The 13263-nt window shown below is 35.8% G+C and overlaps 1 protein-coding gene across 8 annotated transcripts in view; it reads right to left on the bottom strand.

Annotated features, from left to right (window-relative positions):
• The window catches only part of ABCC9 (ATP-binding cassette, sub-family C (CFTR/MRP), member 9), a 113637-nt gene that overhangs the window by 99698 nt on the left and 676 nt on the right, over positions 1–13263 (bottom strand). For 5 of the 8 annotated variants that reach the window (XM_014542335.1, XM_014542341.1, XM_014542340.1 and 2 more), the window contains exons 1-5: positions 12842–13064; positions 12620–12734; positions 9544–9705; positions 5408–5549; positions 714–835 (exon numbers count right to left, since the gene is read on the bottom strand). In XM_014542335.1, coding sequence (XP_014397821.1) covers positions 714–835; positions 5408–5549; positions 9544–9685 — 406 coding nt within the window. In that variant the 5' untranslated portion in view covers positions 9686–9705; positions 12620–12734; positions 12842–13064. The other 3 variants (XM_014542338.1, XM_005869563.2, XM_014542336.1) reach the window with 2 other exon arrangements.

Genomic DNA, 13263 nt, shown 5'->3' with positions numbered 1-13263 from the left:
GCTATGAAGGATACTCTGCCACACGGGGTCCCCTGATGCCTTGGCAGAAATTCTAGGAAGAGCGTGACACTCCCACAATATCAATGAAAGGCTTGAACCTTCTGAAAATGCCTCAGGACTCCAAGCCAAAGGCAGAAACACGTGGAACTAGATGAGATGACTGCTTCATGGGACCATACATTGCAATAGCTCCTCGCAAAAGCTCTGATTCTTAGAGTACAGCTTCTGCAAGCCAGAAGGCCAGCACATACCCTACACTTTCCTCCTGCCACACACGAACACATCATGAGGGGTATTTAGTGGAGAAAAGAGGTCCTGGGGATATGATGTTTTCACAGCCTAAAGCAATTCAATTTATCTTTCCCTACACCTTTATTGGGAGACTACAGAAGAATGAAACGTTGTCGTTTTCCCATGTTTAACTCTTCCCAATCCCAACCCACGCTGATAGCAGTTTCTACACACACGAACACATCATGAGGGGTATTTAGTGGAGAACTGAGGTCCTGGGAATATGAAGTTTTCACAGCCTAAAGCAATTCAATTTATCTTCCCCTCCACCTTTATTTGGGAGACTACAGAAGAATGAAACGTTGTCATTTTCCCATGTTTAATTCTTCCCAATCCCAACCCACGCTGATAGCAGTTTCTCTAAGAAAAAGGGAAAACAAATAGCAATTTTGGGGGGTAGGCAGACACTTGATCATACTTACCTAAAAGTAACTTAGGAAAATTTGATGTCTCAATGTTATGATAATACACTATTGATGTTGTAGTGGCAACAAATCCCATCACGGCCGGCATGAAGAGGTGGAGATGCCGCGACGCCCGCCGTCTATGGAGAGCGGTACAGTGTCAGTGTCTACAGCCGATGGCTCCAGATAGTCTCACATTTTGTTTCCAATTTCCTCATTAAAACTCTCTTTTAGCAATCAGAGATTTAAAATACAAAATACAGGAGTAGTTGCCAAGAGAACATATAAGGAAGATTATATTGGGGGGACAAAATTCTATTGAAAGGATCTACCTTAACATGGAGGGCTGAATAAACACAGCTAAACAAGACCTTAAAATGTGAAAAAAAGCGAATATATAACTGCTCCAAAGCTAAAGGGAAGACCTGCTGAAATATTTTTAACACCTATAGCAAGTAAAAACAATCCACTGGAAATAAACTCTAATGTGTGTGAAAAGTATGTTTATTTTTTGATAGCTTTCCTAACCTTTGCAGTGATTTCTCCATTTTCCTTAATTCATTGAATACATACGTGTTAGCTGGTCCAGACACTGTATTAGATTCTGGGATGCAACAGGACACAAGACAAGATACAGTGTCTGTGGTCTGTGATCACAAAATTTGGAGTTTATGGAGGATAGTAATAGTATATAGGAAATTACAACCCAGGTGAAGGGACTGTGAGCACATACAGAGCTAGAGTCTGTGACAGAGGAAGCTTTGTAAAAAAATTGGACTTCTGAATGGAAACTTTAAGAATGAGAAATTATTACCCAGAGGAAGAGAGAGGAGGACAGTTCCAGGCAGAGGGTCTAGATAAGTTCAAGGGTACTACAAACAATTCAGTGTGATTGCAAGGAGAGGAAGCTTTGTTCTGAAGATAATAGACAGCTTCAGGTGGATCAGAAACATGACAGGACAGATTTGCATGATAGACAGCCCTCAACTCCTTTTGCAATAACAATGCCACACAATGAAACATTTATATTTTCTCAAATACTTAAATATTTTAGTATACAAGCAGTATAGAAAAGAAAGTAACTTGTTTGAGAGTGAGGGAAAGAGAAACATTTGGGAAAGTCACTTCAGAAGAGGTATGGTTGGCAATGGAAACTAAAATATAAAAAGGAATCCACTTGTCAGGAAAGTGATGGAACAGCACTTTAAAATGAGGGAACAGAATGTGCAAATACATAGAAGCATGAAACAGTATAACATGTTCAAAACTCCAAGTAGTGTAATGAGATAGGATAAAGGGCTTTGTATGCTATGTAAGGAGTTAGAATCTAATCTTGCAAAAAATTGAAATATTTTAATAGGTAAGTGGTACAGTCAGATTTAAGTTTTAGACAGATCAATCTATTAGTATTGGGAATAATGGAGTTGATAGGGAGTGTGCAGGTTTGAGGTGAGGGGAAAGACTTGGAAGGAAAGAAAGCAGTTAGCAAAGTATTGGTATAGGCCAGGTGAGGGATGATGAAACCCTGAATTAAGATTTGGCAGCAGAAACATGGAGGAAATAATACATTTGCAAAAATATTAATTGTTAAAATGGACAGGACTTTAATAGAGTTTCACAATGAGGGTGATGGTGATGGAGATGTAGAGAATAATTCCCACGGTGCCTAAGTGGATGGTGGTGTGAGCAAATAAGATTTTAAGAAGATGAACAAACTGGAGAGAGGAAGCCAATAAGTTTCAGCAGGAATGTATGGACCAATAAATATGCAAAGCAAGTTGTCTATTAGGCAAGTGTATGTAGAGATTTGTAACATGAGCAGTGATGAATTTGGAACCATTAATATAGACATATTAATGAAAGTGTGAGCGTAAAAACTGGCTTACGAACGACCCATCACTTTTGAAGTAGTTCAAAGTGTTCAAAGAGAAAAAGTAGAAAATAAATATTTCATCAATACAGAAATTAGGAAGTACTTCTAATACTCTTTAATTATTGAACAAAAGAAAGAATTTTTAAAATCACTTAATATTTAAGATATTTTAAAATGATCATACTACTTATGAAAGCATATAAAATGTTGTAAAAGTTATACTCAGAAATATATTCAGTAATAAATAATTATAATAAAGCAAAGAGTCAATGAAAGAAGTTAGAAAAAGAATGATAAAACATAATTAAGGGAAGCAATAATAAAGGATGAATATAGATACCAGTAGCTACTATAAGATTTTACATGTACTGTGGCATTTATTTGTGTCTTTTAACCATTCAAGTTTTTTATTAGGATTATTGTCATATTGTTAGTGCTCCGCTCACAAAGTTGTCTGGGTTGCAAGTGGTTTTCCCAACCCTAATCTTTCCCTTAAGCTCTATTATTTTTAGAGTGTGATTCACTGATCTCAGTGTTCTGTGGTAGCGTATGCCTCTCATTATAGCGGAAAATCTTTAGTCAGGAAGTTAGGGAGAAAATTTATAAAGTGTACATCATGGAGGACAAAAGAATAATTTCAAAAAGGAGAAAATGATTTAAAAAATCCTAAATAAAAACATAATAACAGTGAAGATTTTAATACACATTTTTAGAATGTAATAGATTAAATAATATAAAAATAATAAAGATACAAGACTTCAGTAATCCAATCAGTAAACTCAATAAAATTTCATCTCCTACAATGAATATATCAAGTATTTTACCATTATGAAGGTTTTAATAAATCCCCAAAAGTATTCATTTAACAAATTATATGCTCTTATAATAAACCTATCAAGTTAGACTAAATACTAAACTAAAAATGATTCCTAGACCTAGGAGAGTATCTACATGGTAATCATAAATTATTTACATAGAAATACAAAAAGATAACACATTACAAATACCAATGCAACAGATAAGGATATTTCAAAAGAAAAATTAATAGCTTTAATATCTGTATTACTATAAAAATTAATTACTCAATTAGGAAGGTCTTTGCATTGTTTTGCTAATTATAATGAGCATAAGTGATATTTTAAGTAAAATATAGTTCATAAATATTTTGTTTTAAAAAATAAAGAAGGAAGGAATGATTCGCTGCATCAAATATAATAACTATGTTAAGGAAGAAAGAGTATACATTAAGATGTTATTAATGTTCATTGGGTTTCTTGTAGAAGCCGTTTCCAGAATAGGACAAGGCAAGGGAAAGCAAACTAAATCTATGGGTTCAAAAGTAACTGGCAGATAGATGGCTTTGGAGAGGCTTGGATATAAAGGGTAAGGGGAAGACGGCTATAGCTGAAGAATGGGAGGAATAGGGCAAGATCAAAGGTTTACTTCTGGTTGTTTTTAGCATGGATCTCTTGTATCACTACCACTTTAAAACAAGGTCCTGCCATTAGCATATGCCTTCATCATTATTAGTTCAGTCTCTCTTCTAAGTCTCTGACATCAACCATGAGGCTGGAAAGAAGTCATCCTTGCCTATGTGATGTCAGGGTTTTAGGAAATATTGGACTAACCAATCTTCCCCTTTATACATACACAGAGAAACATGTCAAGTCAGTCTATACATATATTAAGGGAATAAAAAAATGAACACTAGAATTGGCTATGCTAATACAATATAATACAAATATGCCAGGGTGTTTTAAACAATTATCATTAAGATAACAGCCAATTAAGCTTCTAAATGCTTGGAGACGGCATATCTAAGAGCCCTTGATTTTTCTTTTTATCAGAAATCACGATGTGCACATATATGTAAAGAACTCTCAGACGACATTACAAAATAGTTGGCTCTGTGTCAGAAGTTTAGAAGTTTCATTCCTTGTTAATTACAACAGCAAAACATAAACAGATGTCAAGGGAAGTTGTACTAGATAAGAGGAAAATGAATGCTTTTTTTGGAGCTTTCTTTTTAAAATCTTTAAAGGCCCTTTCATATAACTTCTTCATGAAAGGTGTACTATTTAGCATAATTTCATAATCAAAACTTTTCTATTATCTAAGTTTATTTTCTGTTACTATGTGATAAAAATATTTTCCCTACATTATGTTCAAGTTTATAAATAGAATTCATTATATTCTAACTGCCTGATACAAACTTCTTTTACAAGAATGACAAAATTCCTTCAAAAGTCAAGGTTTTATGACAAACCCTGATTTAAAAATAATTTTGTGCTGTGCCTCGATTTGTAGCTATATCCTAACAGGTTCTTGGACTCCTTTAATGCCTGCCTCATCTACATTTGCTTCTTTACAAGATAAATGGAAACATCTGAGAACTGGTTATACATTTATTTGTGAATAGATAGTTATTAGAGCTATCTGTCAATATAGACAATCTTGCTATTTATACCTAGTTTAGAGCTATCTGTCAACATAGACAATCTTGCTATTTATACCTAGTTTGGAAGACAAGGTAAACATCAAAGTGTTTTAAAGAATAGAACTTTCTGTCAGGGCTACATAGATGAAGGAGCAAAGAAACAGAAAGTACGTTGATGCATACAAGCCACAGAGATCTGTACTTGTATTATCAAAGAAATTATGTAGCAATACAAAAATATGGCCAACATGCATGCTCATCATAGATACTGGGTGGCAGCTGTTGTTCCTAAGTTATGACCAAAAAGTTAGGCTTGAGATGCCATGCTCTTAGCTACTACCCTTATCAATACACTCTCTTGTATGCATAGTGTAATCCCATTAACTAAGTCAAGTCACTTACGAATCTGTAACTATGCCCTCTGCAATTTCACAAACATGCACAAATAGGAGAGCAAACGTCAGAATCCATCTCAGGTTATGTCCAGGAAAGTGAAGCCATGTGTTGTGATGAATTTGTACTTTTGAGCTTTGACTGCCCCATCCTGAAAAAAGAAAAAAATAAAGAGATAAGTAAAAGGATCCATTATAATCATGGAAATAATTAACATTGTGATATGGTTTGGGGAGTTCATTAAACCTAGCACTTTCTAGAGCAGTGATGGCGAACCTATGACACGCGTGTCAGAGGTGACATGCGAACTCATTTTTTTGGTTGATTTTTCTTTGTTAAATGACATTTAAATATATAAAATAAATATCAAAAATATAAGTCTTTGTTTTACTATGGTTGCAAATATCAAAAAATTTCTATATGTGTCACGGCACCAGAGTTAAGTTAGGGTTTTTCAAAATGCTGACACGCCAAGCTCAAAAGGTTCACCATCACTGTTCTAGAGAAACAGGGGAAATCCTGATCTATTTTCATTATATTAAAAAAATAATTTCAAAATTATTTTTACAAGACTGCCTAGGTCAGTGGTCGGCAAACTGTGGCTCACGAGCCACATGCGGCTCTTTGGCCCCTTGAGTGTGGCCACGAAGTTTCAATCGCACTGTACATGCGCGCCCGCACGTGGTATTTTGTGGAAGAGCCACACTCAAGGGGCCGCAGTTTGCCGACCACTTGCCTAGGTTAACAAGTTAACACTTATGGCATTGTTCAGGAATACCACCAACTCTGAGTGACAGCATGATTATTTCATGCTAATCAGAGCTCTTATTGACAGGTTTCTGATTCATTCAAAAGGAAAAAAATTAATGATAGTATTAATAAAATAAGTTTGGTGTCTAAAGCCTCTCAAAACACGGGATCTATGAGAGACTAACAAAAAAAGTTCATATGTGATGATGAAATATAGAACTCATTAGTTGAGTCAACTCTTAATCATATGCATATCATGTGAGAAAAATGAAAACCTATGACTGGGCCAGCACTATTCAACAGTGGTAGAGTATTTTCTCTAAGAAAGCTAAAGTCTTGTTCATTGTTGAGCTTTAAGCAGAATCAAGGGCCTGTCTGGCATGGCTCAGCGGTTGAGCATCGACCTATGAAGCAAGAGGTCACGGTTCAGGTTGCGGGCTGGATTCCCAGTTAAGGGCATGCAGGAGGCAGCTATTCCATGATTCTCTCTCATCATTGATGTTTCTATCTCTCTCTCCCTCTCCTTTCCTCTCTGAAATCAATAAAAATATTTTTTAAAAGAACAATATAGGTTCACCCTTAGCTCGCCATTGAAGAAAAATTTCATTACATTTTAGTAAAATTTTGATGGTTTCCCTCAAACAACTAGAGTAATGCCAACTCATATGTGGTATACTAGGAAAAAACTCCACTTTGTCTCATTTTGTCACCTTTTTTTTCTAATTTTTTGAATGCAGAGAAGTCCTACATGTGTCAAGAATGAATGTATTGGCCACCGTGAATAATGCTGCAATGAATACAGGAGTGCATATATCTTTGCAAATAAATGTTTTCAAATTGGAAACAACTGAAGTGACTATTGATAGATGATTGGATAAAAATATATGGTACATATATACAATGTAATACTACTCAGCCATAAGAAAATATGAAATACTGCCATTTGTGACAACATGGATGGACCTTTAGAATATCATGCTAAGCGAAATAAATTAATAACCATAGATTTCACTCATATGTGGGATATAAAACTGAAAGCAACAAATGAACAAACAAGAAAAACAAACAAATCATAGACTCAGACAACAGTGGTTACTAGAAGGAAGGAGGTTAAAAGAGGGTCAAATATATGATGATAGAGAATGACTTGACTTTGGGTCATGGGCACAGAATACAATATACAGATCATTTATCATAGAAATGTACATTTGAAACCTATATAATCTTATTCATCAATGTCACACCAATAAATTTAATAAAATAAATAAATAAATTTAAAAATGAGTTTTGTGCCTGAAATATTACAAGAAGAAATTTCTTTATGAACAAACTAGAGGCCTGGTGCATGAAATTCATGCACTCAGGGGAGAGGGAATCCCTCAGCCTGGCCTGCGCCCTCTCGCAGTCTGGGAGTCCTCAGGTGATGTCGGACTGACGGCTTAGGCCCGCTCTCCATGGGCCTCTCCCGACACTGCCGCTGCACTCACCAGCCATGAGCCTGGCCCTGGTTGAGAGGTGATCCCCCTGTGAGAGCGCACTGATCACCAGGGGGTAGTTCCTGCAATGAGCATCTTCCCCCTGGTGGTCAGTGTGCATCATAGCAACTGGTTGTTCCACTGTTCAGTCAATTTGCATATTAGCCTTTTATTATATAGGATGAGATTCCCTGAAGCATTCTTTGAAAAGAAAATTGATTCATGTCTTATTTGTTCCCAAATGAACTTACTATTAGATGATTAGTTACAGTTAACATGTTTTACTAGAATTTATGCCATAAATTCTTGCAGGCAAGCCCCGTGTCTTTTTGCAGCATTATAGTTTTCCTCATATTTGATACCACTGTGATTTATTTATGTACTCTCACTAGCTCAAATAGCCAATATTAGAGATAGTCTGGATTTTTCCCATTGACAATGTTCACTCCAATTCCACTTGATTTAAATATCTTTTTGCCAGCCTTTGTGTTTGATGCTAGAAATACAGATAGGAATGTCATAATACTTACTCTAAAAGAACTTAATTGGATGTCAAAAAAGAATTATTAATTATAGAATTGCACTTTAAAAAAAGATGTTCTAATTTTGACCAAACACCACTCTTTGTCCTACAAATAATACCACATAAATGACTAGTATTCTATAAATGGCCACTGTAGTCCCAATATATTGGTTTAACATGAAAAACTATGTGTCAAGAGTATGTTGGCCTTTGCATGACATGATATGCTTTAGTAACAGAACTTCCCTTCCAGCTCCAGGAAGAGTTAGTTGTTCTAGCAGGTTAATTCCTAGGAAAATTTGTTCCTATATCTGTAATTGGACTTACAATGTGGTATATAGCAGTCCTCCCTTATCCTTGAGAGATACATTCCAAGACTCCCAGTGGATGCATGAAACCGAGGATAGTACCAAACTATATATATTGCTTTTTTCCTATACATACCTATGATAAAGTTTAATTTATAAATTTGGAAAAACACCAGGTTAACAAAAATGACTAATAATAAAATCAGACAAGTTTAACAGTACATTGTAATAAAAGTTAAGTGAATGTGTTCTTTTTCTCTCTCTCAAAATATTTAATTGCTCTGTATTCACCTTACCATTTAAAATAAGCCTTTTATGACTTCTCTTTGACATAGTTGAGCTTTCTTACTATTCTTGCACTTTGGGGTCATTATTAAATAATGAACACAAGCACTGTGATAGTGTGATAGTCACCGAGGTGGCTAAGTAACCAATGGCTGTGTAGCATGTACATCATGGACACACTGGACAAAAGGATGAACTACATCCCTGGTGGGGCAGAATGGGAAGGCACGAGATTTCATCATGCTACTTAGAACAACATCAATTTAAAACTTAGGAATAATTTATTTCTGGAATTTCCCAGTTAGTATTTTCTGAGTGCAGTTGACCGCAGGTAAGTAAAATCGCAGAAAACGAAACCATAAATAAAGGGGGACTATTGTAATCATTTATCTTAATTTTGACACATCTGTTTCACTGGCTTACTCCAGTGAATATTCTAGGCAAGTACTGTGCTTTAGTCATTTTCCATTCTCTTTACCTAACATAAAGTAAGACTCAGCAAATGCTTTTGATTTATCTCGTATAATTATCTTTTTCCTCTTTAAAAAAAAAAACCTGTTGCTGCTACTTGATGTCCATTTCTAAGATGGCATGTAAACTCTATTTTACCTACAGAATGTTAGGTAAAAAATAAATAAATAACTGGAATACATAATCCTTGCTTGTGTGTATGTTGTTTTTTTCTTACAGAGTTATATATCACTTTTCATCTTGGAGAAATTAGTCAACATTATACCAAATCTCAGCCATTAATAAGACTTTTTCATAAACATTAGGTGATGTAATATAGAACAGATTACTTACCAATAAACAATATTGGAAAAGTGATAAACAACAGGAAGACATGAGGAACTAGGTTGAGGGCATCCACAAAGCAGGTATTTTCCAAAACACCACCGTAGATATTATATGAAGAAATGTTGTTGCCACAGAATGAAAGGCTCATTTCTTATGATATGGTTTACTCTAAAATGAAGATAAAAAAGGAGAGCCTCTTATTATTAAATTTCCCATTATAAAATTATAGCCTTAAAAAGGTGTTATCTTAAGCCCTAAGAAAAACCATGCAATGTTAGTAGAGTTCTTCACAATTCACAGAGGAGGATACTGAGGTTCAGATTGGTTGAGTAACTTGCCAACCAATAGAGTAGCTGGCATCCACAACCAGGTGTCTGACTATAAACTATGTTTGTCCAATTGTATCACACAGCCTCCAATCTATTTTTTTTTTAAGAAAATAACTTACCTATTCTTATTAAAATAAGTAGTAGCTTAAGACTTTAGCCTCACTGGACTTTATTTCTTTTCCTTGATTTATGTAAGCTTGGATTCTGAGCTAGATTATTAAAGGCTGGCAATGGCTTGAATAACTAAGATAGTACTATTTTTCTCTCCTCTTTCTTTGATTTTTTTTTAAATCAATGGTCACAAATAATATTTTTCTCTGGAAAAAAAATAGTGTTACATAGGAAAGATTGGCTACAGTAGGTAAATTATCGGAGAAACCAAATTTCAAACAAAAGTTTTATACAACATTATATAAATAGAACAACTAGTTAGAAAGCCTATGTATTTACAGTCTAGTAAAGCTTATATGGAGTTCATCTCACATATTGTTTTGGTAAACCATTTTTGTTTTTATTAATCATTGATATGCTCTCTAGTTGAGACTTTTCTATCTTAAAAAAAAAGTCATACTTAAAAAAAACTCAAGATAAGGTTATATACTTGGCAAATCTTTATCAACTATAAGATTCCAAGCTGGATAAAAGAATTAAAAATAACTTAAGATCTTTAAAGTAACAGGAAAACAGAAATTATGATTTATAATTATGTTAGATTATTTCTGATAAAGATGAAAAAACATAAAATAAAAAGTAATAGTAGCTAGTAATGAAATTTTTAATACACGTCATAAAAGAAAACTTTAAGTACATTCTAAATTGAAAAACATGTATAAACTGTTTTATTTATTTTAGCTGGTTTTATAATTTTATTCAAAATGATAATATTCCAATTGGCCACATTTATAAACCTTGACATTTAATCATTATTACTGAGTCAGATGCTAAAAATGTAATCTGAATTTGCAAAACTTCATTAGCTCTAAGGATAACCTGCTTAGTATTTAATCAGTCCTAATACCAACCAATAAGTAACTTTTGGATACATGTGTGTGACTGTGGAAAGAAATTATCAGAGAAGTACAAACAACCTGAAAGAGTCAAAGATCATTTTCGGTCCTGTACCTGCTATCTGGGATACTAGACCATTAATTAATTAACAGTAAAAATACTCACAGAAGCTGATCCTGTGCTAGACAGTAGGGATCCAATAGTGCACGTGACAGAAACAGTCCCTGTGGTCTTTAGACTGATAGGCTACATCAATCCTAATAGTTCTTGGTATTATGTAAAGGTTATGGTGTAAAAGTCAGAGAAATATACAGTAACATTATCACACGAAGGTGCATACTTCAGATTAATAAAGCAAAAGCTTTAGAATGGTTTCTTCCTTCTATCATAATCTCTAACCTCAGACTCCTCCTCGCTCCCAACCTGTTCCCTGTCTCTCACCACATCTCTCCTTTTGCCTTTTCACCTGCCTCCTCTTCCATCCTCTCCCTTTGAATGTGGCACATTCTAACTGCCAGACCACACTACAACACAACAGGGACAAAAAGAAGGAAAGAATGAACTTATGGTAGATACATTGAAAATCATTGTGTTTAGCTTATGAGTTTTTATTCAACCAGGATTTTTAACTAATTCTTAGATCTCCAAATATCATTCAAGGTTTCCCAGCAGAACCCAGGTTAAATTAGAAAGGGTTTGGGAAGGGTACAAATTGCTGCTCTTGCTGGCTAAACTCTGATCCCTGACATCTTTCAGCCCCGCCCCTTCTGGATCTGTCTAGTTCAGCTAAGCACTGACAGAGGCCCAGCATCAAGGAGGAGGGAGAGGGAAGAGAGACCAGACAGGAAGACAGGACATTTTTCTCCTCACCAGCATAAAACCATGGGAAGATGTTCAAGTATTTGTTTAGGACAGCTGATAGAGTCAGAGAACGTGACTAAATGAACTTTAAAGATAAACATCTGAAGTGAAATTGTGTGATAGGGGTGGTCTGCAGAGCAAAAAACACGAAAAGAAACTACTCCTAGATATCCAAACGTGATTTCATGTCAAGAATTCTACTCTCGGCATTCTTATTCTTTGAAGTGCATTGTATGAGAACTACCCTCAGGAGTTAAAAAAATTCGGATTTAGTTTACACGCGTAAAGTAAGGGAAAACTAGTACTCTTTCTTGTTCATCCAGCAGAGAGTGTCAGTTCTAATATAGTAGCAGTCCCTGAGAATTTAACATGCTGGAAACCTCTAAAGAAAACACACCAAAAGCAATATTAAAGCTTTCATTCTTATTTACACAATAACTCACTCTTTAGTTATTCAGAGATTAACTAAATTATGTTATGAGAAAGGAACGTTACATATTAAATAATTTACTTAGGACTTTATCCTTACCTAAGGCATTTTCAGGATCAGATCAACTAGTTATGAAAACAAATATAATACCGTCTTGAAGTTATTCAGCCGATGGGTCATAAAACATGAGCTCAAATACGTCTGTCTGTTTATCTATCTGTCTATCTACCTATCTGTCTATAAACGACAGATCCGAGTGGGAAAATCACTACCAAAAAAATGACCACTGACTTCGGATTCAGTGCCTGAACTGAACGCACTCATTGAAGTTCTATCCCAAACCAAAGGAAATGTTGGCACTGCTCCGCAGATAAGATTCCTTACACAGACACGCCAATGGTGTGTTGTTTTTTTTTAAATCCCAAACTAAACAAATAAAGCAACAAATAAATACCTTTGGTATTGGCTTGATGCTGCTTCAAACCCCTACTGGCGCACTGACGCTACCTTCAAAACACCGGCTTCCTACACTGTCTTAAGGGTAAATTTCAAACCGGGAAGCAGAACTCCTAAAAAACAAAACAAAGAATAACAAAAATTAAGCAGATAGAAAGCTACTTCGTGAAAAACACAGTTAATGTCTAAGAAGGGGGAAAAAATGAAATTAACTCCTTACACGATCTCCAGCGGGTTAAGAAGGAGCCGGCAGTTTTGCAAGAAACGCTGGAAACCTGATCCCCACGCCCTCTGGTCTCGGGCTGGGGCCCGCTCCCTGATCCTAGAAATAGCCACGGGGAAGGCAGAGCCCCGCAGAGTGCGCGGGCGCCTTCTGGTTGGCGAAATGTTAGATCCAAACCGACGGCTTAAGAGGTTAAATGATATTAATGTAAAAGACGTGGGCTCACTTACTCCGAAGGCAGAGCTTTCCTCCCCTATCCGAAGCCCGCAGGGCGCGCAGTGGATTATTTTTAGGGTGGTGGGAGATCAGCTGCTGCCTCCTATCGAGTTTCTAAATTGCACACACTGTTCTGGGCTGGGGCGGACGCGGCGACTCGGAGGCAGGAAACTGGGCAGCAGCCCCGAGCGCAGCGCAGCGCC

This window comes from Myotis brandtii, unplaced genomic scaffold (genome assembly GCF_000412655.1).
Source record: "Myotis brandtii unplaced genomic scaffold, ASM41265v1 scaffold299, whole genome shotgun sequence".
Taxonomy (NCBI): domain Eukaryota; kingdom Metazoa; phylum Chordata; class Mammalia; order Chiroptera; family Vespertilionidae; genus Myotis; species Myotis brandtii.
Note: the sequence above shows the minus strand (reverse complement) of the source record. Positions and strands in the feature narration are given on the sequence as shown.